Source organism: Ambystoma mexicanum, chromosome 5p (genome assembly GCF_040938575.1).
Source record: "Ambystoma mexicanum isolate Mex_15411 chromosome 5p, UKY_AmexF1_1, whole genome shotgun sequence".
Classification (NCBI taxonomy): Eukaryota; Metazoa; Chordata; class Amphibia; order Caudata; family Ambystomatidae; genus Ambystoma; species Ambystoma mexicanum.
The window spans coordinates 81,231,988-81,258,404 of NC_090930.1; the positions used below are offsets into that span (position 1 = coordinate 81,231,988).

At 49.8% G+C, this 26,417-nt stretch overlaps 1 protein-coding gene across 1 annotated transcript in view; it reads left to right on the forward strand.

The window, feature by feature from the left end:
• Positions 1-25,795, forward strand: part of EFNB1 (ephrin B1) — a 94,178-nt gene extending 68,383 nt beyond the window's left edge. Inside the window, exons 3-5 of the mRNA XM_069612489.1 lie at positions 14,196-14,288; positions 16,680-16,805; positions 20,404-25,795. Coding sequence (XP_069468590.1) covers positions 14,196-14,288; positions 16,680-16,805; positions 20,404-20,792 — 608 coding nt within the window. The 3' untranslated portion in view covers positions 20,793-25,795. The remainder of the gene's footprint in view (positions 1-14,195; positions 14,289-16,679; positions 16,806-20,403) is intronic.
• The last annotated feature ends 622 nt before the right edge of the window (positions 25,796-26,417 follow it).

Genomic DNA, 26,417 nt, shown 5'->3' on the forward strand with positions numbered 1-26,417 from the left:
AAACATTAGCTGTGCTGCCATAAACATATTGTCAGGCGCGTTAGGACCAGGATTATGGTGAAAGACACTATAACAAATGACGACATTAACGAGTTGCTAGACACTTCTTGAAGGCCACAATTACTCCAGCTTTCCAACACAGCTACCGACTGTGCAGCACTCGTTGGGAGTCGCTGTTTCCAAATGTATTTTGCGTGGATTGAGAGGCAGAGAGGCTGTCATTGCAGGGCAATCGGCTTGAGGGTATGTGCTAATGGCATACACTGTGTGCTGGATAAATACTTGTTGAAAAAAGAACTGCAAGTGTACTCGAAGCTTTGCTAGCCAGCACCCTCCTAACTGTAGCGCTTCGTTAACTGGCGGAAATGCCAGTTGGCGTTTAAGTTGGTAACCAAGGTTTTGTAGGGGTTGCATACTGGTGATCCGAGGCGCGGAAGCGTGGTTCACTAGTTTGTTTTGGTTCTCTGGCACCATTGGTTACTTTTGGTGCCAGATAACTGTGCTTTCAATTTATTTCCCTATGGCCTTCATGAATGCCATCATTCACTTACCCACCTGCTGCAAGATTTCTCTTGACCCCTACCTCAAAAGTGCCCCATTCAGTGAGACACAGCTGTAAACTAAGCACATTTTTCTTTTAAAATGAAATTTGTGGTTGCGGACTAGAGTGGAGCAAGCGGTGACTGGGCTTCAAGTGGTAAAGTCATGGGTTGCTGCGGTGGAGTATAGGATTTGATATAGCACAGAACTCTAGCCTTAGGAGGCAAAGGGCACCTTACACCCGGGACATATCGAACAAGGAGATGTAAACAACTTATGTGGGGTCTGGTTGAGGCCACATTACAGGTCCAAGATGAGGTAGCTGGTGAGTTGCAAAAAACTATACCTCACAGCCTCGTTTCGTAACTGTTGCAATTACCTGCGCTTTAAATTCGACAGTTTTAAATCTAGATGTATTCATTTATACCAGAGCGGTTTCTAAGTTCGGGATTTGAACCTGTTACATCACGTTGTCTTGCTTCCAAAACAAACTCATTGCCCCGGAGCCATCCGACCTTCTCTACTAAATGAATTTTAAGTATATCCAATTTAGCTGCATTTGTGTTTTGCCACTGTCCAATTTAGCTAAATGTTGAGTTTATCCTCTGTGAAGAACTTTGCTACAAACCAAGAAACGATCCAGGAGAGACGGATAAAGAGATATAATTCGTACTCCATGCTTATGGGAGGTAGCCGGAGGCCGGGCCACCCAGACGCATCTGGTATCGCACAACACCTTTGTCCTAAGAATGCAGCTATCCCCCAGGACAAAATGTGGTCTAGCTGGGCACACACATCTCTTGCACGTTCATACTCTCCGAACGACCCCTTGGAACCCATCCACATGCCAGCTCGACATGGGTAGTTAACAGGGACTTGGCCACGCTTACCTTTGGATTGGCTAAAATGCACACACGCATTCTAAAATCCTCTGAATTTCCCATACCTTGAACTTCGGACCCCAAGGGCGTTCAGCCAAAAGCGCTAGAGGCCATAGCAATGGGGAAAAGGCTCTACACAAATAACAAATTGCATTCCATGTCTCATAAAGATCGCAGAGAGCTAAACTGATTGCCTGGATTCACACCACTGGTTATCTTCGACAGAAGCCGGGAATAGAAACCAGGTATGGAGGTGCCACAATCAAACTCCCTTGATCAAAATGAAAGCCATTGCTTAAGCATTGGTTGAGCAAGCGGTGTTTTCCAAATGTTTTATTTAAGCATTTCCTAAGCCCTACTTAAGCATGTGTAGGTTGTGAAAATTGTCTGAGCTTGGAGGATAATGAACTGACTGCAGTGGAGAACTGCATGACTTATTGCTGAAATGTGCGGGTAGGAAAACCACTGGACCGCAGCGCATCCTTTTATTTTTGTATTCTTATTTTTTTTGTTTTAATTTTTTAGTTTAGGTAGTCTGTTTTTGTTTTCACGTGAACTTCACATGCACTTTTTTTTTCAAAAGGTCATATGGAAAATAAGCAGCGACCCACTGGTTTAAACTTGTGTCTGCCAACACTAGGTGGTTAAGAAAGCGAGAACACTCGCCCCTTTGAGTTTCATTCAGGGTTTAAAATTGAGGGAAGCTATTTAGATCCTACTTGTAGCCTAGAAGAGTCTGGTTAGCTTGACCCCAACAACTAATAGCTACTTTTGGGTCTTCAGGACACCTGATACAGATGTGAATTTAACTCTTTTGGACAATCTACAAATAAAGAGAGGCAAGTCTTGCACATTTTTTTAAAAAAAATCCCACTAGACCTGCAGGGCGAGTTCCTTAGTCTTAAATACTAGACCTAAGAGAAATGCACTTCACCCAAGGTGACTGGTGGCAAAATATTTACCAGTGCTTTTTGTAAAATGGGTCATGTCCCCAATTCATATTTGGTGCAATGCTATCAAGCATGCACAGTGAACTTGTGTATTTGCCATATACTGCAAACTAAGTGTTTGCAGTAAATTTAAAAATATGTTTCTAACATCCTCATACTCACCAGCAAGATGAGAGTATTTTGCAAATGGTACTTGCCCTTCATAAAAACTGCTCGCCATTGCTAGTGGGCTAGTAGAGTTTGCGAGCCCTTGGAGGACACATCTATACAACATTGAAAGTATAAGGGGCGGGGGCTCATACATAATGGGCAAAATGATATCTTCATATCTTATGCAGAAGTTGGCTTCTTCATATCTTATGCAGAAGTTGGCTTTGCGGACCTCCCATGTCCGCTCTCCTCGTTCGCCAGTATTGGCTCCAGTTCCCTGGTTAATGCTAGATATAAAATCTATTCCTAGCTAATCCTAATTCCCATCCTTGTCGTGTTCCAGTTTTTATTGATGTTGAATAGTACGGGCACCCTATAGTCAAGTTGAAAGTGGCCCCCAAATGCCAACCGTAGCAGGCAAAACCATGTGGGGGCAGGGGGCTGTCAAATTAACTGACGGGTCAGCTGGTTCTTTAACTGAAACCCTAGTTTTCAGTTTCACCCTGTTTTGGATTAGCCTGATCAGCCCTGGCAATAATGTCAGGTGTATAGTTTTGGCTATGCACCACCTATAATGATTTAGTATTTGTATAGCGCTACGAACTGTCGGGTATCTGAGCGCTGCTTATTAGCCACAGTGTGTGGTGCCCATTTATCGACCTCAGAAGGATGAAAGGCTGAGTTTGGCCCTGCCGGGATTCAAACCTGCATCAGTAGGCTCGGCACAGATGTCAAAGCGAGCGCTCTACTCGCTGAGCTATTGGACCGGCTAATCCAAAACTATTGGATTTGAGTACAGATGGGGAGAAATGCCATACAGCATGAGGTGTGGTTTTTATTTATTTTTTTCTGCCCACCTTCCTCCCATTGACTGCCCCTGGTCATGCTAATCCCCATGACCATTACCCCCCCCCTACCCCCCAACTTCCTGACCCTCCCAAAACCAATGCTCATGAGATCTTGTTGAGCGCTTTGTTCTAGCCTTTCCATCAAATGTTGCACTCATGCCAGTGATTGTCAAAGCAGTCTTCTGAGACTTGCCAATGCGCTACTGGTGTAATAAAAATATCTTAACTAGGTCTGCCTTCAGCCACTTGATTCATAAGCACAACGCGTGTTATCCACATGCCGAACCGTTGGCGTTACCAATACTTGTTGGCATGATCTTAGAAGCCGGGAAGCATCCACTTGAAGCGCAACTGGGACGAATTCTAAAGGAAGACAAGGCATCAAATCCGAGAAAAAAATGGCGGGCCGCATTCGCAAATCTTTATTAGATTGACTGGTCTGCAAGTGGTGTATGTTTATAGCCAGAACTGCCAGCCGCGTCCTGCACCAAGTCCTCAATAACGGAGCCCACGCTGGCCCCCTGCAGGCGCCTTGGAGCCTAGACCTGTTTAAATGGGCAGCTTTCAAAAAGAATCAATCGCTGATTTCCCCCCCCCCCCCCCCCCTCACCCCCACATTATGCGTGTCTTCCTTTGCCCCGACTCCACTGCACTGTGGCGTGCACGTTGGTGCGTCTGTGAAATCCCGGGCTTGGAGCTTTAGTGTCTTGCATAGGAAGAAATTACCGGAACCGGGTGATTCGGGGTGGGGGAGGGGGCTGTACAGGGACACAAAAGGGAACACATGAAAACCGATTGGAATCCAGCGACACAAGGCGGCAGCGTAGCACGTGTTGGTCTCGCCCCGCCCCCGCCTGCGGCCTAGAAGGTTCGGGAAGAGCAGCAGCGTTCTCCACTTATGCGGAATACCTCGCCACCCCCCCACCCCCTGCTGGGCCGGTCAGCAATGGAAGTCTGTGAACTAACTCAATAAGACTTCCATGGCATGCACGAATATTTATCGCCTTTTTTTGTTGCCGGTCTGGGCCTTGGGCTGTGAGTTAAGGGGGGGGGGGGGGGCTCCCGATGCGCGTGGGTTTTGAGCTGGGGGGTGGTGAGACTTCAGGGCAGAGACACGCCTCCCCCGCCCTTCCCAAACCCCATTTTAAGTTTGTGCTGCGATCGCGCCTGGTTTTCCAATTAGTGGTGTTAAAAGGAATGAGACTGCTGCTTGCACTCTCAGATGCCGTGGGAGAGAGGGGTTTGGGAGGGGCGAAGGGACCTAACTAAGCAGGGGGCCGGGGGAGCGGTATTACGTTTACTGCTGGCATAATTTACTAAACTGATTTCAAGGATGCTGCTGTCCCAGAATGCATTTGCTTAGGTGGCCGTGCACAATGGAAGGCAACTTTAAATGCTCTTATTTTGCAGTAGTTTTTGCTCTTTCTGGAAGATTCGGTGCTTCGGTCGTTTCAAGGGGGTCGCTGTGTGGCAGGTGGAGGGATAGGCACGCATCCTTCACCCATCACTGAGGGCCCAATTATTTGTGTGGCTATTGATGTCAAATTGGAGGGTGTCGATTTATGTTTCAGTGACGCAGTCAGACATAACTAGAGCACCTTAAAGGAAAACCAGCTATTGTGCTAGTAGCAAATAAGTCAATTTTATTTGCATGTAAACGCGGCCCACACGTGTTCCGAGCCGCATTCCTGATCTTAGTCAAGGCGACACCATTACCGAACGTTCCAATGTTTCAAACGTACTCTCCACGGTTCCCCCCTCGCCCCCTTTCCCAACAACTGGTTAAAAAGCAATTGCTTTATGCACCCAGTTTGAAACTTCCCACAGGTTTATTTGCAACTCTGAACTTTAATCAACCGTGGCCTTGAAAGAGCAGGAATGTGAGGTACATTTGCCTTGTTTCCATTTAAAATGGTGAGTTCAGTGACACCTGGGGTCCATCAGTGCATTGTTTATGGAACAGCAAATAAGCTGGTTCTAGAGACTCTGGGGTGGTGAAGGGCAGCCATCGATTGCAAGCGTCCAGCAGAGCGGCAGTGACTGTCAGTGCAACTTCTGTGCACCTCCATCGCCTGCATCTGGGCTCGGAGATTGCTGTCTCTAGGTTTCCTATCTCTCGCCCCCCCCCCCGCAGCCCCCCCCACCCAGCTTCCTTCTGTTCTGAGGTGAGAGTTGTGGCCTTTTGTTGAACGGCCACCCCCCCCCCTCCCCCTCCTCCATTGCCTCCAACTCCCTTGTCTCCCAGGCAAAGCGAGATCTAATTAGCAGCCCAGCAAACGGCTGAAGTCCGCGGATAATGGACTGCGGACTGATGAGTGAATGGCCGGGGAGGGAGGGGGGGGATTAGGGGAGCCCAGGAATTCGCCCACTGTTGCTTTGAATTACCAGTTTTGAAGGGCAAGCCTCTTGTCACTTTAAACCCGTGCCCCGGCGCCATGATCTAAGCGCGCACAAGAGGGGCAGTTGGCCTGTGCCTTCAAACCGCGCTGTCAAGGGCCCCCGGGAGAAGATGGTGGGGGGCGGGGGGGGGACTGGCTGGCTGAAGACCCTCACCGCCCCAGAGACCCTCATGCCTGTTTCTTATTTGGCCCCAAAAGAATTGCGATGAAGACGAAAACGAGGTTTGTAGTTACCAGTGCGCATGCATTGCGGCTAGCAAGTGGCTATGGTCAATTGCAAGGAGTGAAGGCAAGGTAGAGCTTCACGTAGCAGCAGCCCTTTGCATTCTGGGACTTGGTGTCCTTTATTTGTTTCCCCCGGTTTATTGTTTCATGTAGATTGCTTCCCTCCCACTGCACAGGCATGGCTTTACAGAAAAGATGTACATAGGCTTGCAATGGTCCACTGTGGGCCCCCATGAGAAGCAAAGGCATACAACCTGTGCCCCTTGCACAAGTCTCGGCCTTGCAGTTCACCATTTCAATGGGCTTCTCCACACTGGACCCTCCAGCAACAAAAAACTGAATTCTACTGCCCAAATGCGGAGGCCACTAACCAGTTTTTTAATTTCACGCAGGAAATTAAAATCTCTAGCTGGTCCCAGTGTAACATACGCTGTTCTAGCATATCTTGTAGGTCAATATCAGTCGGTAATTTATAGGGTCACTTCTGTCTCCTTTTTAAATATCGAAGTTAGCACTGATTGCTTCCCGGATGGAGGGCGTAGGTCCCTGCGACTTACCAATGGTCATTGAAAAGGCGAAATGTATCGGATGGAATGAGAGGCATGCAATGTTTAAGAACAGTTAAGTTCCATAGATTGATGTGTCTTTGTTCAACCTTGTTGCATTGCGATTGCCTGTGATGGCATAAGATTGCATAGTAGCAGAATTACAACACCTATTCAGTTTTAGCTCGTGAGGAGGCATTCGTCCTACGTTTCGCTCTTTAGAAACAAACATTGAGTCGGTAATTAACTGTTCATTGACACGAACCGCCGTGCCCTGTGTGGAAAGAAGTGACTTCTGAATGTTTGCACTAGTGGAAGGTGAATGTGACCGGAGAACCACACGCCTTGTGTTTTTAAATTGGTAGCTGTTGTTGAAGTGGGTGCACTTTGCCATCTGGACAGCAGCGGGCAACCTAACACTGATAAATTACACCAGCTGAGTACAGAAACCTAAGCATTACGTAACCTCAGTATAGAAATGTAATAGTACCATAAAATAGCAACTTATACCTATTGGAGGAACTCTTGGGGCCTAGTGCCTTATCTTGAGGTACGGGGGAGCCTAGGGGGGTTTATCACTTCACTCTGCCATGATCCACTGTTTTCCTGAATATGAAATGCTTTGTTATACAGTGGTTAGTGTCGAATGTGCACAGTACACCTACCCCCTACACTACCCCCTTTTTCAGTTGTTTCAAGTTAAACTACCCTACTTGAGTTCCCAGTCACTGTGTAGCCGCCCCCCCCCACCCCCTAGCTCTAATTTTTCTTGTAGATCATTTCTGACAAAGTCCTAGATTGCCTCAAATAAAAGTCGATCAAAGCAAAATTGGAACCCACTGCAAGTTTTCTAATTCACGTTTGATCCGGAAACCCATGCTTCAGAATCTGGCTCTAGTAGAAAGCTCTGAACTGGAAGTTTCCTGTGCATATGGAACTTGCTAGATCATGCAGAAGCATGCGAACATGGAAATAAGCAGTCACTTATAATGGCTGCTCGACATCGGTATACCAACAGTTGCTACAGAAAAAAAATGTTTCTTCAAAGAACTCATGTACAGAATGGCCAAATATGGTGCAAAGTAACTGCCCATTGCTGTGCCCTTTGTTTGGGTATGGTGCCCCTTCTTTAAACATGAGAACTATTCTTCAACACTCAATCAGCCCAGTAGGAAATCCCTGGGGGCATTATGTAGGACTGGTCTGCTGTCCAGCGCCTCTAAATGCCATTAATGCCTTCTCTTGAAGTATATTCATGTGCAGGGACTCGCTGTCTCGGGTCACCCAGATTTGTGTACTAGAAATACATGCAGAACCTTCCACCATGGTCACATCCGTCTGCTTGCTCTAAAAACACATTTCCACAAGAGAAACTTGTGCGAGTCCCAGCCAGTTCATTTGTTTTCTGTTCTGTAGATTAACCCGCTTCCTACCTTGAAGCGCTGTAATAATGGCCTTTTTAATGGTTCGCCATGAATCACTCTGCCTTTTCTGGAGTGGGGAGTGAACACTGATTCAACAAGTGTAGCAGCCCCTCTAAGGAGGACGACCCTGGTTCAAATAACCTGTTCTGTGGAATTTCTTCGACTCTTGAGGGTCTACAGCCACGCCTTAGCTCACTGCACCCGCCAGAGATGAGAAACGATTTGCTGATCAGTCTGGTCTCACCCACAAGAGCACTCCAGCAGCAAAAATTCAGGGTACGTCTTCTCTGCATCCGTCAACGCAAAAGTAAAGCTACCAAGCACCCCCCCCCCCCCACCCCGTAACCGCACTAACCTAACGCACTCCCTTCTTTCACACTGCCAGAGCTCCTGGAAGCCTTGCAAATGGCAGCACTGTGGCATAACGCTGGATCACATATTCTGCTAGGAAGGTGCATTGTGGGATTGCATGGATTGTTAACTATGACCGTTTCTGGTTGGGATTTTATTTCTTAGCTGGGCGTGTGACGATGGATGCCCTCTTCGTTTGACTGCTGGAAGTGGGCATCTGTGACTTCGGTGCCCCCAAGGGCCGTCCTTTTCTAGGACTTCCCGATGTCAAAATACTCTTAAAGTCCATCTCACCCGCTGTGCCAAATTGTGTGATCTTGGGCGGATTAGTGTCTCACAGCGCAGGATGCCTTGTCCGCAGGGTAGTCTACCAATGACACTTTAGTTTCTAGATTCCTGAGAAAGGTGCCTGCCCTCACCCACGTTAAGGCTGGGGGGGGGGGGGGGGGGGGAGAGAAGAGTGGTTCTCAGAAATGCATTTGTTTTGTTGGACTATTAGCCCTGGGGTCAAATAACCAGGCAACGAAGCCCCGTCCTTCAATTACCACAGAGACTGTAGGGGAAAAGGGGTGGTCATGCTAGCGCCCCCTACAGAAGGTGTCACGGGTTCGAAGACCAGCTAGGTCTCGCATGCAAAGTAACCGCTTGTACCTGCGGTTGAGGGCGCCCCTGGCCCCTCAGTTCTTCGTGCAGGACCTCTTAACCACTTGTTTTCTTTTCCCACCCTCCTCGGATTTTTCAGCATACACTGGGCACATACATTGCAGGTTTTAACGAGCGCGCAGGTCAAAGGCCAAGAGCCTTCAGCCTCCAGGGCACGCTTTGACCCCCCCCCCTTTCGGCGCATGCCCTGGGAGAAGCGTCGCCTGAAGTGCTGCAAGAAACACGTGCACTTCCGGGAAGGGGGGTGGGTTCACTGTGGCCGGGCACTGCCTTTTGGGCCGCAGTGCATGATGGGAGGCAAGCACAACCGGATGGCTTCTGATCAGCCCCCTCCCCCAGGAGGCGCTTCTGGGGTGCCACAGATGGAAGAGCAGGAGAGAGATAGGGGGGAGAATGGAGAGGGTGTGGGAGAGAGACTGCCTTGAAGGTTTGAGAGTGCAGGAGTAACATTGGGACCCACAGGAAGGGCTGGGGAGCACAATCCCTTCGAGGTCATTAAGGGACACTTGACTTGATACCTCTGCAAGCTTAAAAGAAAATGGAGCTCGACTGGCAAGAGTAAGTTAAAGCTGGAGTCGAAGCAGTGGCGGCTTGCCTTGTGCCTCATACCCCATACGTGGCGCTTCTATTATTTGGAACACTCCAAACGTGACTGGGGTGTGTTCAACCCCACCCCCCCACCCCCCACACTCCCGCGTGGTAAGAGAAAACCACATGTTTGTCTAGGCCTGTTTACAATGTTTTGCTAGTGATGAGTCGAGGACTTTAAAGTGGTTCCCTCGCCCCTCCCAGTCGCCTCCCTGTCTTGTCCGGGCATTTGTTCCCTGGGTGTTTGTGTAATGGCGAATTTGTAACTAGTGGCTCCAGCCTTCTTGCGAGAGATCTCGGGACGCCCCGCTGTTCTTCAGAATAAATCGTTCTCTTTACTCAGTATGTGTTTTGTCTAAAAAAAATAAATGAACAACTCGATGAGTTTGGGGCTGGTTGGAAGCTCCCATGCAATAAGGACTTGTCAACCGCCGCGCCCCCCCCTTCCATGCTTAAAATGGGGTACATGGGATTTGGGCCATGACATGCCTTTTTTTTATACATGTTGCGCAATACTCCAACCAGGAAAGGTCTTTGATGTCCATATTAACTGCTCATATTTTTTTTTCCATGATGGGTGTGTTGTTAAGAGTGTCTAGGATTTAGGACTAGATGGACCCCTAGTAGCGCCCGATCCTACTGGGGTCGCTCTGCAGCTGTCCATGCGTAGTGTGTACTCCAGGCTTAAGTTTAATTGCCTTTTGAACTGCGTGTGTAGGTATATATTTCAGCGAAATGGGCAATGCATTTTGGGTATGCAAATGAGCTCAAAGGTCAATCCTTTGCTGCAGGAAGAAATGTTTAGAAGGTGGTCTTATTTAATAAATGGCCACTTTTTATCCCAAGACAAACCGCACACAAGGATTTAGACAATTGCAGACCTGCTGCACCCTTATTAGGGGTCATCCATGCAATACAGCCCGAAACCTTGTGGGTGTAGCATTGGGACATGGTTATAAAACACCAACGTTATGGTGGGTTTAACGAGTGTCTGTCTCTATCCATCCCAAGCTGGCCTGACAGCCCTTTACCTCGTGGCTTTGAATGGCGCCTCTTCAAAAGCGAGTACTGAGTGGGGTGGTGATCTTAATAAAACCTGCCCAGGTGTGGGTAGCTTATAGGTTACGTGGTGTCCTCTCCCACAGTGCCAGCCTTTGCGCTGACTCCTACTTTAATCCTTCAAGGTCATAAATTGATTTCCCTTAATTGGGGCTTGTTAGTGTGTGATGAATCGACTTCTGGGGCACCAGTGGTCCAAGGATGAATTCAAGTTTCTAAACCATCAATCAGCCCCACACTTCTAGTACACCTGAAGGGATTCAAACAGATTCGAACCGAAAGCAAATTATAAACCTCATTGTCCAATTTTGGTAACGTGGAGGGAACCACAATGTACCTTGTTTGTAGAAGTTGTTTGTGCTCGACAGCATCGTTTCAGGGTACTTTGCAGCTTCTGCGACACAGTTCAAGACGGAAGACTGCTGCGGGTATCGGGCGGCAGGCAGTTCTGCGAGCCAGGCTGGATGGACGGCTGCAGGCTGACCTACTCAGGGTCAGCAATCGTTGATTGTGCTGGTCGGCAGGTCTGAAGCACTGGTCGAGGCATCTCAGGTGGCGTGAGCCACTGCAGCATAACAGTCAGCTGTGCAGTTGGTTGCAGCTCAACGGGCTCAATTGGCTCAAATGTAATGCGTGTGGAAGTGGGAGGCAGGCTAAAATGGGGGATGCAGTTTGGGAGACCCCAGTCAGAGCCACAGTTCTGGAGCAGGGAGCAAACTGACCCGGTGGGAGTGTTGTCTAACAGACGGACTGGGGTCCCCCCACCCATCCCCTCTCTGATAACAGGCAGGTTACTTCGAAAGTGGGAACACAATGAAGGCACCAACATCTTTATAGAAACCAGGAACAGATTTATTACAGGAAGAGGAGTAAACTCATTGACGGCGGGATAACCTAGACCTGCTGGACTAGCTAGGAACACCCACTGGCATGGAACCCGGGGCTTGGGGCGAGTACCCTTGAATGCAAAGGTGGGGGAAGGGACACAAGGGGGGGGGTGGGTTTGGGCTCAGCTGGTAGAGGTGGTGAGTGGGGGAAATGAGTGACCGGTGCATACACGCCCTTCGGGACAGACACCATGGGGAGAGAAGCAGGGAGGTGGAGGGGCAGGCAGAGGCTGGGAGGCAAGGAGAGCGAAGCACGGGAAGAAGAGACAGAGGCCGGAGATCCACTGGTGGAAAAATAGAGCGGAGTTGTGGAGGAAGGGAACCCGAGGAGAAGGCCAGACAGGGGGAATGGTACCTGCCAGAAGGGCTTCTGCAGCCTCTGCCCAAACCCAGCACACCAGCAGCTAAGGAAAAAAGGTAGTCCCCAGTCCTTTATCCAGAGGCTTATATAAGGTTGATGTTCCTGCCCACTGCAGCGCTGGCCTCTCACCCAGGCAAGTGTTTGGGCAATTGTTGCCAGGTTCGTTTCCAGGGCCAGCCCCCTCGCCCAGGAGTCTTGTTTGGCTGCTTCCAGGACATGGCCAACCCTGGAGGCGGTTGGAGTGACACTATTCCCCACCCAGGAGTATTTGTTTGGCTCTTGCTAGGACATGTGATTCCCAGGTCAGGGGAGCCCATAGGTGTGGAAGTTGTCACAGTGAAAGGCAGTTGGTCCCAATGGAGAGGTTACTTGTTGGAATAGGGAATGGAATGGAGGAGGTTACCAGAACAGGAACTAGCTTGGTGACTCAGGATAATTACAGGGTGGGCTTTTCAGAGGGCCCCCACCAACTGTCACTTGGGTCTCAGGAGAGCAGAGTAAAGTTTCAGCCCTAGGTGGCAGAGCACGTTTTTCGACAATGGGAGTTGGCAGGCTTAATGTCCAGTGTGCCAGATTCAAGTATAAAATATAGTGATCAGGCAATGTGGGGACCAAGCACAGTGAATACAGGACAAAATACACACAGGAAACTTGACAGAAATATACAGAAAACAGGGAAGATGGAGCCCTCTTGTAAAGCCAAATGGGCCGCAGTGATTGGTGTAGGCTAAGCTACCTTAATGAACCAATCCTGGTTTCCCACCAACAAGCTCCTGTTTGCAACAGAAAAGAAGGGGGTGAAAACATGTAATACTAAGTCCCACCGATCTTCCTGTCTGTTGTGGATGAAAGGGTTTCTCTGGTTAATTGAGATCTCTGTGGTTCCTGATTTAACGGCACATCTCCCTTGAAGCTGTGGCGTGACCCGACTGTCTGCCTCCATCTCGCATTTTTCTATCGTGTGGATGGTCAAATTCCTCACACAGTGCTAAGAAATGGCAGAATCTGGCAAGGAGCTGTATGAACACACATTATATAGAAGTTGGTGTGTCTACCTGGTAATGAGCCATCGATCTGAGTTGCCCTTGTGCCATCCCAGCATGCACATGATCATATTAGCACTATAACCGAGAAGGTCCTGCCAGTGTCAAGTTTCTCATGCATCAATTCAGCATGTTTGTAATTCTTAACATTAACTAAGGTGCTTAGTTAATGTAAGATTTACATAGATAAAAATAGATTTTTCCATTAATAAACCTGTACTCTGGTTTAGGTGAAGAAATACATCACAAGTTGTGATCCTTACAATTGGCCTTGTTTTTGTTTATTTGCCTTTTTTAGTGTGTATATATAATATAGCATTGTCCCAATTTTGCTTTGCTTGGGGAACTATGCTCTTTGAATGCAAGGATAAACATTAAGTGAACAGACATTAGTGCAAAAAAAACATAGTGTTGTACATGGGTACATTTAGTTGTGTGGAATTGTGGACAATAAAGAATTATTTTTACAGTGAGCATTTTTAAGGCAAAAAAAGCATTCATCAATTTGACGTCACTATTGGTGTTCAACGTGGTTGGATTCCAAGGAGTTTATAGGTCTTCTACCCTCAACGTTTCGGCTAGTGTTGTTGGAGCCTTCATCTGGGCCTTGGATTGGTTGGCTCTTATTGGCCGTCCTGTGCTTGTGACGATGCCAAGTGCAGAGTAAAGGCCTTATCTATAGCGTCTTCAGTCTGCCGGAATTGTGTTTGAGGCTAGTTGAGAGAGCTGGTAGGACAGCACTACTTATTTCATGTGCATTTCTTTTTCCTCTCGTCAAACGGGCCGGGAGAGGCGGGGGGGGGGGATCCTCTCCAGTTGTTGCCCTCCTATTGTGGATGAGCCTAGAGTTCTGTGTCCTTCCGTGTCTCCCCTTCTGGGCGATCAATGGGTGGGTAAAATCAAACCCCCACATGCCGTGTCCCTCCTCGCATCCCAACTCTTTCCTATTCCTCCTTTCCTGTGTCAATATCTTGGCCTTATAGGTAGTGCACCCTGCCACTTAATTGCCAAAACTAAAACTTTTTTTTTTGTGCAAGCCACATTCCACCTCTAGATTATAAATGTGTAATGTATGTTGGGGGAAAAATGGTTTACATACTGTCAAATTGTATTAGTTTGTGGTGTGTTTGAACTCCTCATGTTACTACTAGTTTGTGTTTGTTTAACCTGTTGGCAGGACTGCAATGGACAGCTGGATTCTGTGGCCTGTACTGCGTGGCATCCAGCGCCTCCATTTTACTTCTCATGTCTCACCGTGCCCGTTTGTTTCTCCTTCTACAGCCACATCGAACGGCACCGCTGAAGGCCTGGAGAACCGGGAAGGGGGCGTCTGCCAGTCCCGCTCCATGAAGATCGTCATGAAAGTGGGCCAGGGTGAGTATTACCCCCCCCCCCACGCCCCCTACATCACCACCTCCTTTAATCACACGAGAGTTGGGGGGGGTGTTTGAGTGACTGCACCTATGACAGCACATGCCTGGTTAGAAATGGCACATAAGTAGAGAGTCAAGTCCTTAAAACAGTGGGTGGGATTCTGAATACTTTTCATTCAGGATATGTCCATTTCCGGTTGCACATGTCAATTTCTCTTTCCCATGTGAAGTGCTCAAGGCAAATCGGCTTTTGCCATATTGCCTGTAAAATGGCTGCGAAGGGTTAAGGTCTGCACCTTGTGTACCCCAGAATTTGTAATGGAGGGGGCGGTCAATGATTCTAGCCACAGAAACCAACTTCGGAAGAGGGGAAGCACATTAGTTTCTCTTTTCCATCCTTCAATTTCCAGGGGCTGGACTGTCCACCCAAGCGGTCCCTGGACTTATGTCCTGCACATAAGTACGAAGCGGCCTAAGCTGGCAGCATAATAGTGATGGTTCGAAGTGGGCGTGGCTTGAACTGTGAGTCCCCTCTTCCTCTTTGCGAGTACTCACTCAAGGGTTGTGGGCTGCCATTCTACCGACCCTGATTGTACAGTGGTGTTGCAGTTCGCACCTCTGACCTATAGAGTGCGCTGCTTTCCAACCAAAGAATGCTCTGTGTGTTCTAGCACTTATGCACCTGTGAACTGCAGAATCCACAGTGCATACTGGGAAACTGGAGTGGTCCCAGTTTTAAATGAGACCACCTACTTTTCGTGGCAACCACTTCTGCTCTGCCACCTGGTCCTTTGTCTTGTTTTCTTCAGTCCCGACCTGTGCCCACAGGGACGGCCTCATTCTCTGCCTGCTCTCTTCCTGGCAAGTGGTCTGCTCCTGCCTGCTACAGTCACCTGGTGGTGCCCACAGGGACAGTCTCCTTCTGCATTATCTGCCTGGCAAGTGGTCTGTTCCTGCCTGCTACAGTCACCTGGTGGTGCCCACAGGGACGGCCTCCTTATGCATTCTCTGCCTGCTCTTCCTGGCAAGTGGCCTGCTACAGTCACCTGGCTGTGCCCACAGCGAGGGCCTCATTCTGCTCTTGTTGGCAGTGCCTCCACCTGTACTCGGGGGAGGGGATGCTTTTGGTCGGGCCTCTCACTTCTGGACTCTAGCCTCTCACTTGTGGACTCTATGCTCCCCTGCCTGCTGCTCTCCCGAGGTCCCCGGATCCCTGGTAGGGGTCGTGGCGGGGGTCAGTCAGGCTCTATTTCCCTGTATGTGATTGTTTGTTTTCCCGCGCCTGGAAGTGCCTCCACGTTGTTATCGACCCTGGGATGAGGGCCATTGATTTCCGGTTAACTGCCGTGGTGAGGGGTGTCTGAACCTCGGGCGCTTCTGTGTAGGTCAAGGCCCGGGCTCTGCCCCCTTGGCTCTTGGCGAGGTGGACTGGCTCGGTGTACGGTGCAGAGGGTAGGAGGACCACGCCGCAGTGTCGGATCACGGGCCAGGGACTGCTAGTGACAGCTTTTCACCTAGTCAGACACCGTCCGCTAACCCGGAAACACAGCGGCTCTTTGCTGCCGAGGTCAGCCTGGCAAAGTGGGGCCCACGTGCTTTCTGAAATGGTGCCATCGCCTCCTGGACGCCCAGACATGCAGTAGGGTGCTGAGCCCTCCTCGGCACGAGGCCAACTCTGAGGTAGATCAGCGCTGAGCAGTGTAGCTTCCCAGGGCGCCGCCGTGCTGCCTGCTTCCTAGCCCACTCGCAACGCCACTCCTAAAAAGCCCTCTTTTCACCCCAAGTGGACTGGGTACCCAACGAGGCCCTGCTCGTGTCAAAGTGGCCCCATATTGCGCAACCTCTTTCCAACAGGTAAAGGTGGGAATAAAAGGAGCAACGGCACAAAAGAGCCCCATGGCCCATGGTGCAAAGGCCCACCACTGGGATAAGTCCAGAGTCCGTCCCCCAACCCCCCCCCCCCCCCCCTCTCTTCTGGGCCAGTTCACCCCTGCCCACCACTGGGAAACGTACCCCCCCCTCCCCCGGGCCGGTTCACCCCTGCCCACCACTGGGACACGTCCAGAGTTCCCCTTGCCCATATTCTCCCCCCCCCCCCCCCGGCCGGTTCACTCACCCCTGCCCACCACTGGGACACGTCCAGTGTTCCCCTCGGGCCAGTGGACCACTGCCCACGTCCAGAGTTCCTTCCTGGGCCATTTCACCCCCGCCCACCACCATGACTGCACGCCTTATCCACCCTTTGGTCTCTTATCACACCTTCGTTCCGGTGGGTGGGTGGGGGAGGGGTGGGAAGGGGGGCCGATGGGGTGTACCCTTATCTTGCCACATTCGTCATCCGCTGTTGCTAAGAAACTAGGTTATTTAGCTATTTTTGTTTTCTCCTCCTCAGATCCCAGCACCTACGTCCCCGAACAGACCACGACGCTTCGACCGGTCCGGGAGGTGGACATCCCGGGGAAGATGGCCACGGTGAGCCCCCGGAACCGAGGTCCTGTGGAGGACTCTGGAAAAACAGGTAGGGTTAAGATCCAAGAGTGCATGGCTCTAGGGGTGGTGTTGCTGTGGCTGCACTGGGGCCTGGGGTGCCTTGCTGTGGCTGCATTGGGCGCCAGTGGCATGTTGCTTTGGCTAAAGTGGGGTCCTATAGGGGTTTCATTGCTATGGCTGCAGTGGATCGGGGGGGGGGGGGGATTGCTGTGGCTGCAGTGGGGCCTGTGATGGTTGCATTGCTATGGCTGCAGTGGATTTGGGGAATTTGCTGCAGCTGCAGTGGGGCCTGTGGGGTGCATTGCTGCGGCTGCAGTGGGGCCTATGATGGGTGCATTGCTGTGGATTTGGGGATTTGCTGTGGCTGCAGTGGGGCCTGGGGGTGTTGCTGTGGCTGCAGTGGGGCCTGGGTTTCTGCGGCTGCAGTGGGGCCTGGGGGTTGTGTTTTTAATATATAGAACTTCAGCTGGCAGAGAATCTGGGCAGATCAGCTGTTTGGATATGTGGGTACCAAAGCTGGTACAGATGGTCTGTGGTTACGTGTCACTGACATGACTTTGCAGGTATGTGGCTGCAAGGGTCCTTGGACGAAGGGCTGTGCTGTACTGACAGTATCTCATAACCCGTGTAGAAGGTCCCTAATTGGCTGCACCTCTTCGGTCGCAATGCACGAGCAGAGGTGGAGCTAGGGGGCGCAACACTAGAGGAATTAGTCTTGAGCACGGAGCTGGTGGGATAGCTCAGCGTAGAAGGTTCTCCCTTCAGATGCGTGCGGTCTGCAGACACGCCTTGCGAAAGCCTCCGACATGAAGCACTACTTTAAAGTGGGACTTTGCGTCATGTTGGATTTAGATGGTCTTTCTTTCGCCTAGGAGAGGTGTCTTCTCGTCAATAGTTCATAGATTAACGGGCCGTAGTTGCTCTCTCCCTAGCAGCGTGGGGGGCGGGCGCTGTCACCTATTTTTAGGCTGCAGGTAAATTCTAATTATCCGCTCCGGTTTATAATCCGGGAGCATTACAGAGCAGATCAGGGCCTGGAAAGTTGCATTCTGGGCCCTTGAAAGCCCGTAGAATGTCAGTTTGCAGTTGTGTGTTCTGGGCGGAGACACGAAGGCGGGGGGGGGGGGGGGGGGGGAGCCTTAGGGTCACATGATCTCCATGGACACCAACCTCCTGACCCCCAGCACGCACGCAGGCTTGGCGCCTGCCTCTCAGGCGGGCCATCCTGACTGGGGTGGAGGTCAGACATGGTCTCCTCTGTCTCTTCCCCAAAGGCGCCTTGTTGCAATGCCTACGTGCTTATCTCGGGTCCTACATGGAGGTGGGGTATAACGTGCTGCGCGATGTGGCTCCAGCCACCAGAGGGCGACATTGTTGTGAGTACAAGGGGAAATCGCCAAATTATAGTTCAGTGCAAACAAATGACTGCTTCTGGATTTCATTTTTGGGCAGGTTTTAACCGCTGCCAAATCGGATTTAATCTAAATTGTCAATCGGATAATGCCTAGGAGGTTTTTGTTTTAGTGAAGGCTCAGATTGTGTTTTACCAAATTGACTGCATAAGGTAATCTGTGGGTCTGCATCATTCATGGTTTTACTGTTGTGCTCGTGGTAAAACATGCAGACTTTGCAGTATTACTGCTTGTTACTTTCTGGTACCAGGCAATCCTTCTCGGTGCGTCGCGCTCATTTTTTGTGTGACGTCACCAGCCTCTCTTCCTCTCATCTTCATATTACTTCGGGCACCTCCTCCAAGAGATCAAGAGGATGTCATTGCTGAAGGGTACATCGTATAGTGTTTCTTTTTTAATGGATACCTTGTCTCAGAGGCTCTCCGTGGAATATGCGCCATCACTGGTGTTGCGCATGTCGCAACTTCCGTTCTCCAGCATAAAAGCAAGATGGGGGCGGGACTTCCTGTCGAGGCATTCAGCTGCTCCTCTACAACTCGGTTCAATAAATAGCACATGTGGTGAGCCAGTAAGAGGGTGTGAACAAAGTGCTACATAGAACAGATTAAAAATAAACAACTTAACACAGATAACCTAGTGGGAGGCAGGTGGAGGCTTGCTAAGTGGAGCAAACTATAGTGGAGTACTGTCCACATTTATATCACACAGCACTTGAAGGTGTGCTGAGTATGACCTCAATGCGGCTTTGGGGGCAATGCCCTCAGGGGACCGAAATCCAAGGTACGGAAACCTTGTCAGAAGGATAAGAATGTGTGTGTGCATTTGGGCAAGAGGGTGGGGGGGGGTGTTAGGTGGGCTGGCCAAGTTCAAGTAAGCTACCTATGAAGGTCAAGCATGAGGTGGTCCGGAAAGTGCGCAAGTGCAAGAGACCCGTTCTGTGTGCAGGTAGACCACATTTTTATTGTAGGTTGTTGCTGGATTTTGATGCATGCATGCGGCTAGCTGTGCCTGCAGCAGATGTCAGTGGTGCGTGAATACATACCTTGAGGCTTGGGTGGAGCTTTGTCTTTCTGATACTGTGTAATCAGATTGTCTGTATAATAAACAGGCTACCCTCATAGATCCTGTAAGCGTAGTACACCGGATACCCTAAAATCTTCTAAGTGCAATAGGCAGACTACAATCCTAGATCTTCTAAGTAATAGACAGGCTATCTTATAAATCTTCTAGTGCATTAGGCTATCCTTATAAGTGTAACACATGTCAACCCCCAAAATTCACTAAGTGCAAAGACTGCCTGCCCTTGAAGTTTCTACCCTTGCGAGACACTGGCCATCTCCATGACTCTGAGCATAATACCCTCTCCACTTTCATAGTTGTTGCATCATAGCTAAACCTGACAGTAGTTCGAAGTGCCATACACAGCCTACCCTCAGGATAATTCTGAGTTCAACACTAGCAAGCGTGCACAGTGTAGGTAATCCTAGTAATGAGTGGTGGCAGGGTCTCTCTCTCTCTCTCTCTCTCTTCTCTCTCTCTCTCTCTCTCTTCTCTCTCTTTCTCTCTCTTTCTCTCTCTTTCTCTCTCTTTCTCTCTCTTTCTCTCTCTTTCTCTCTCTTTCTCTCTCTTTCTCTCTCTTTCTCTCTCTTTCTCTCTCTTTCTCTCTCTTTCTCTCTCTTTCTCTCTCTTTCTCTCTCTTTCTCTCTCTTTCTCTCTCTCTCTCTTCCTGCCAGGCATGCGCTAGTGATCAGGGGCACACAGGGAATGGGAGCTGCCCTTTGCTGGCTGCCCTGGGGACTTCTTGAAGTGCAAAGATTCCTGCCACATGGTTTGTGCAGCAGCCAGCCTGCATTGTACAGGGGTTTGCCATGTGTAGGGGTAAAGGTTAATCCACGTATTGGGAGGAGGTGGTGGTAGTGACGAATTGTTGCAGACTCCAGTGGGCCCAATTATGGAAAATGGAGGCGCCGTGAGGAAGTATCCTGCTTCAGAGCAGGGTTGATGTGTTTCTGTAGTATATTGCTGCTGCAGGAGGAGGATGGTCCAGATGCTTTGATGGATTTGTGTCTGAGTGTGCCGGTAGTGCTTGAAAGATACCCCTGTACTTGGCTCTGCCTACATGTACACATACTGTTCTGCCAGGTGTAGAGTGTGATGTATGCTTCTGACCTAAAAATCACAGCGCTAATTACTATTTCACCCTTCCTTCCTCAGAGACCGTTAACCAAGAAGAAAAGGACCCTCCCTCTGCTGGCGACAGCTTCTTCAGCTCCAAGGTGGCAGTGTTTGCGGCCATCGGTGCTGGCTGCATAATATTCATCCTCATCATCATCTTCCTCATAGTCCTCCTGCTCAAGATACGCAAGCGACACCGAAAGCACACGCAGCAGCGGGCAACGGCCCTTTCGCTCAGCACGCTGGCCAGCCCCAAGTGCAGTGGCAACGCCGGCTCGGAGCCTAGCGACATAATCATCCCCTTACGGACTAGTGAGAACAACTACTGCCCACACTACGAGAAAGTGAGCGGGGACTACGGGCACCCCGTCTACATTGTGCAAGAAATGCCACCTCAGAGCCCAGCTAACATCTACTACAAGGTCTGAGGGTACCTACCCCCACCCTTTTGCCCCATTTCTCTGAATGCCGTCTCCTAACGGGGGAGGCAAGTGTCTCGCGTGACATCCAAGTGGCTAGGACATGGTTGGCCTGCCAGAATGGAATCTACTGGCCTCTTCTTAAGCCTCGCTCTGCAGCATGCCCTGCGCAGGAGCAGTGGAACAGGAGACCAGTGAGGATGCAAGAAGGCGAGGGAGAAGCAGGGAGCACACACACTCCAGTTTTCTTTATTCCTTTTATATTTAGGTTTTAGTTTTGGAGTTGTAGCGCCATTAATCCAGCGTGGATAACCTCTCTCGCCATGCATTGTTCCTCCTCCTGCCTTTGACCAACTCTCGCTAGGACTTACATGCTGGTGGACTGCAGCAGGCCCAAGTCGGAGAATTTGGCCGGCACCCAGCCTACAAATGGTCCCAAGACATGCACCACTCTAACCGTGGAGGGAAATGGCCGTAGCCACAGAGCCTGGGCTTCAAGCAAGCGGTAAAGAACTTCTTAGAAGACCAGCTCTTTGCTCCGCCTGCAAGGATATCGCCACCCGCTGGCAGAGCAGCGTAGCGTATGCCTGTATGAACTCCGAGCATAGTCACGTGACTGTGTCCTCATGGCCCCGGGCCATGGAACCAAACAGACGGATCATAGGTTCTGATTTGTTATAATTTCAAATTGTGTTATCGCCATCCCTGTGGGTTAAATTATGTTAGCCGACTGTTTTTCTTTTGAGCCTTGTCATATTCGGATAGGCCAGGTTTTTCACCTTGGTGCCTCAGGTTGATCTGTTGCAGTAGGGTACCACTGGGCAGCCAGTTCAGCTCCCCCTTCCCCCCCCCCCCCCCCCACGTTCAGGACCAGTGAACGTGTGTGCACTCTGTCATCTGTTCCACCACCTAGAGAGAAACTGGAGCAGTGGTGCCTTTTCACCATCCCTTGATGGAGAGAGTCTGGAACTGGTGCTCTGTAGCTTGGGAGGACTGTGGAACTTTGTCTGTGAAGCGCCAAGATGTGAGGATTTTTAGCACTATAGAAGAGGGCTTATCTGGCTGTAAATGGTTTCTAGTCTGGGGCACACCACAGGTTTGGCACATTAATCACTACAACCCCCCCACACCCCTCCTCTCTAGAGGTAGCTTTTTAAATACAGGAACTTTTAGGAGAGCGGCGATTCTCCCACGTTTTTAGAAGCAAGTACAGGCCGATCCCTTGAGGGGAATTATTTTTACACTAATGAGGCTGTGTGCTTTTCTACCTAGGGCAAGTTGCTAAATCTCACTGCCTGACTTCCTTCTCCCCAGGCCCTCACCGAGAGACTGCCTGAAGGGGTACTCGATCCACTCTTGGGTGGATCTCAAGCACTCCCCTTTTTATGCACAGCTGTTTTTCTGTACAGACTAGTTTGCACAATGAACCCCATCTCCCATGCTTCACGCCCAGCACCTCCGTTGCCTGTTGCCACAGCACCCAAAATGCATGTTTCGGCGCCCTGGGATTACATCAAGGCTCTTCTGTGAGGGGCCAAAAGGGCAAAGCTCTGAGCTGTGAAGTGGAAGAAGTGTCCGGCAGGAGTTGGGCTCTGTTGCCCTGTTCTAGAGATGCTGGTTGGTCTCTCCAGCCATCCCCCCCTTTTTACTTCGGTTCTCCCTTCCCAGAAACAAAACCCGATTATGAATCTGCAAAGCACAGCAGGGAACCTGCTGAGCTGGTCAGCTTGGCAGCAATGCACCCTACCACAGATGACCCGTGACCACCCCACCCGCTTTATTGGAAGGGCCCAAACTGACAATCAAAATTAATGAGGTTGCTGCGCTCTGGCCCTAGAGACCTTTGCATCATGACCCCTCCTATGATATTACATGTCACTTAAATCCCAGGCACTTAACCCCTTCAGCCTCCCCAATCCCTCAGCCTCTTGCCACCGCAATTTCACTTCAAGCCACTACAAAGGCGGCTTGTGGGGTGAGGTCTTGGATCATTGTGCGTTTTCACTATTACGCTTTCTAAGAATGATCTTTCATGTTGTACATTTGAACCCCAGTTTTGTGATTAAGGAAGGTTAGACTTTTGTGCCCAGTTTTCCTGGTGGCAGACCGGGCGACTTGGAAGTGGTGCCTCTGTTGCACGACTTTCTATGCGCAACACAACGCTTCCTGGGGATGTAGCAAGATGGCTGCCGCCTTTGCAGCACAACATTTGAGAAAGGGACCCGAGCGAGCTTGCATAGCAGAGACACTTTCGAGTTGATGGTCCCCTTTCTTGTATTTGATCACTCATAGAAACCTCTAAACCGCGTCGGACACTGACCCCATAGGTCAGTGACCTTTGCAAAAATCGATTTGTTTCGAAAAGTATTTACTTTTTATTTCATTTTTTTTTACAGATGGCCCTTCTGGCAAGCCCACTCCCCTTTTTCTTTTATTTCTGGGTGGAGATTAATGGATTCACCTCACGGCCCCTTCACTCACCCCATTTTTCTAAATGTCTCCCTGTGAGAGTCACGCTAGCAAACTAGAAACCTCTGTAAATATAGGCGAGCAGAACTTAATTTAATAAATCCCTTTTTTCTTAATCTTAAATATTGTGGCAAAGGAACCCACGTTGACCACCCACTCGTTTAATTTACATTTGTGTGCTTTGTAAATATGTAGATTTTTTTGTTTAAAGATTGTAAAGCAATTTTGTATGGACAGCACAATTATTTTTGGTGCATTTTTTCTTAGAAAAAAGACTCTAAAAGAGGAAAAAATATGTACATTTCTGAAATTACGTACCGGTCTGTTTACACACCCGCATGAGAACCTCATTACACTTGAGTGATTATTTCCTCCTCCCCTCCCCCACTTTTAATTTTTCCCCCTACCTGTGTTGGGCCCCCGCCCCATCTTTTGATGCTCGTGTAGTCCTGCCCAAGTGCCTTCCGCCCGGTTGCAACCGTGGGGCTCGCTGGTTCCTTAATGGGGAACGATGCATTTCTGTTTGGCACACTGCCTTACTGGCCTCTTCCACCTGCGCTTGCACACCTCTAAAGAAATGCAAATCTAATCATGCATGCTGCTGTCGTGAGACTTAGCAGGACCTTCTTTCTAGCTCTGAATTTTGTAAAATTGCGTAAGGAGTAAGTTGTGCAGGTGACCCATTCTCCTCTGTAAGGGTATTGAGTAAGTGACAGCTACCTCCCCAATTGAACTATCCAGCGGGTAGAGCATAGAAGGGGCTTTTAGGGTTGGCCATTGCTGTAAGCTTGGGCTCAGAGGGCTGTAACCACCTGGAAATGTGTGCTTCCCCTTTAAGGCTTCTGATAGCCTTCATTGTATCATGGGCGCTCTCTCCTCGCCCTGGTCTCCTTGCCCCAATTAATTAACTCCGCCTCAGAGGCTGCACCTGTTGTAGAGGTGGGTGGAGGTTGGACACACAGGTTGACCACTATGCCATTGGTTCCACAGCCATCTATCGATCCCACACTTTACGCCCTCCCTTGCCAACACGTAAGAGAACCACGTTCCTCTGTGAGGAGTTCATGAGATGATGGTTCTTCCCAGCTGCAATTGTCAGTGTTCCTGCCGTCACATAGTTCTGCAAAAAGCTATAGTGGCACAAAGGAAATGCCAGCTTCTGACTATCAAAGTCTACTACTCATGACCGGCCTGTGCCGCCTTGCAAATTCGTCTGTCCCGTAGTGGCGGGCCGCAGCCTCCCGGCTTCATTACACTACATATCACACAGGTCGCCGGGGCTGGACGCTGCAGATTGCGCTGTGAGGAATAACATTGTGCCCTTCAGAACAAAATGGCGTCTCCTATCCCAGTTCTACAGTGCAACTTTTTAACTAGCAATAATCACCAGTCCGGCATGCCTTAATCCATAATTAATGCCTGAGCTGGGTCGTCATTCTACATGTTCTTTTTCCATTGCTATAGACAATAAATTTAACTAAGGTGTTCTAAGTAACAACCACCCCAACCCCCCTCCCCTCCCAACCAAAGAACCCCTAATCCTACAAAATGGCTTGGGGGTGCTGCTTGTTGGTGGGGGGGGAGAACGTGTCCCCTGCCCACATCAGACCCTGTGCACACTATACTCGTGTTGCCGGTATTCATTTTGTTTTTACCTTCGGGGCGGGGGGCGGAATGCCTCCTCTTGACATCTGGCAAATGCCTCCTTTAAAGGTATGTTGGTTTGGCTGAGGGGAGGGGGGCGGCACTAGTCATGACTCCGGTTACAAGGGTGGAGCTATCCAACTTTCCACCACGTTACTTCGTTAAACGAATGAATTGGTAACCTAGTCCAGTTAGCGTGGCCTTGCATATGTCGTGGGACGAAGCTGAATGGAGGGCTTGAGGGTCGCCACTGCTGAGCATGGGGAGTCTGCAGGCCTACACCCACTCCCACCCTCCCCCCCCCCCCCACCTCCACCTCCCTTCTGCACCTGGCAGGTAGGACTGCTTGGCTGCTTCTCGCCCCTCTGCATCACCCACAGTTTGTACGAGTTTCCTCGCGTCCCAACTGCCTTCTCCCCATCCCCTCTGCTTTTCCCCAGTCTGTCCTTGGGCATTTCAGTGTCCGCTTCCTAGTGCACCTTTCAGCTATGCACCCATTGGTCCTGGGCGACCCACGCATACTTGCACAGATTTGCACACGTTACACTGAAACACTCATGCGCACACTGCACTCTTTCTTTTTTTTTTTTAATTTTTTTTGTTGGGGTTCAAGGTCAGGACCGCAGCTGAACTTCTCACCCGCCCCACACCTGGTTATTAGTAATTTGGGTCTGAAAACGCAGTATTTTTTAGCACATATTCACATTTCATAGACGCAGAGGCGACGGTCACGTATGTTTCATTTTGCATTGTATTTCAACGCCCCATGAGTTTTATTTGTACAACGTACCCCCAGCATCTTATCATCAGTACTCGAGTCAGTGGAGTTGGATTGTGATTCCACTGGGCCATGTTGGAAACCTGATATATTGTTAAATAAAGAGTTTTTTCCTATGGAATCTGGGCGCTGTGTTGGTTTTGTTTCCGCACCCCCTACCCCCTCCTTGAAGTTGCCTCGTTGCTGCCATGCCTAACCTTGCAGCACTGATGCATGTTGACATGTTTGTCTATATTTGCTTTTGTCGTTTATCTTTTCAGAGAAGAAGCCAGATGATGGAAAACATCCCTTCGCTAAAAGAAAACTCATGATGTTATGTAGTATGGTTGATGAAAGCACATTGAGGCCATGCAAATGGGGAAGAGCGCTATATTTATAACGTTTCTAAGCGTGCACCGACCCTGTGGTGCTCTGTGTCGTTTTGCTTCCAAGGCGAGTATGTAGCCCCTGAGCTATCCTCCCGAGACTGGCTGCGGCTGCCAGCTCTCTCTGCTATGGGCAATAATGCTCCTTGATGTTGTGTATTGACCCCCCCCCCCCACCCCCCCACCCTTTTGTGTGCAGATTTTGGGGTTGCAGCTCCTTGGCCCACGCTCAAGATAAGGAACACATTGGGCTCAAGCGTGTTAGAGGAAAGTATGTGCTGGTGTTGTCATGGGGCGGCGTTGCCTAGCAACGAGTACTAACAGTAAGGCTGCCGTGATGGGCCCTGCGGTGTAAGGCTTTACAGCGTGTCAACGCAC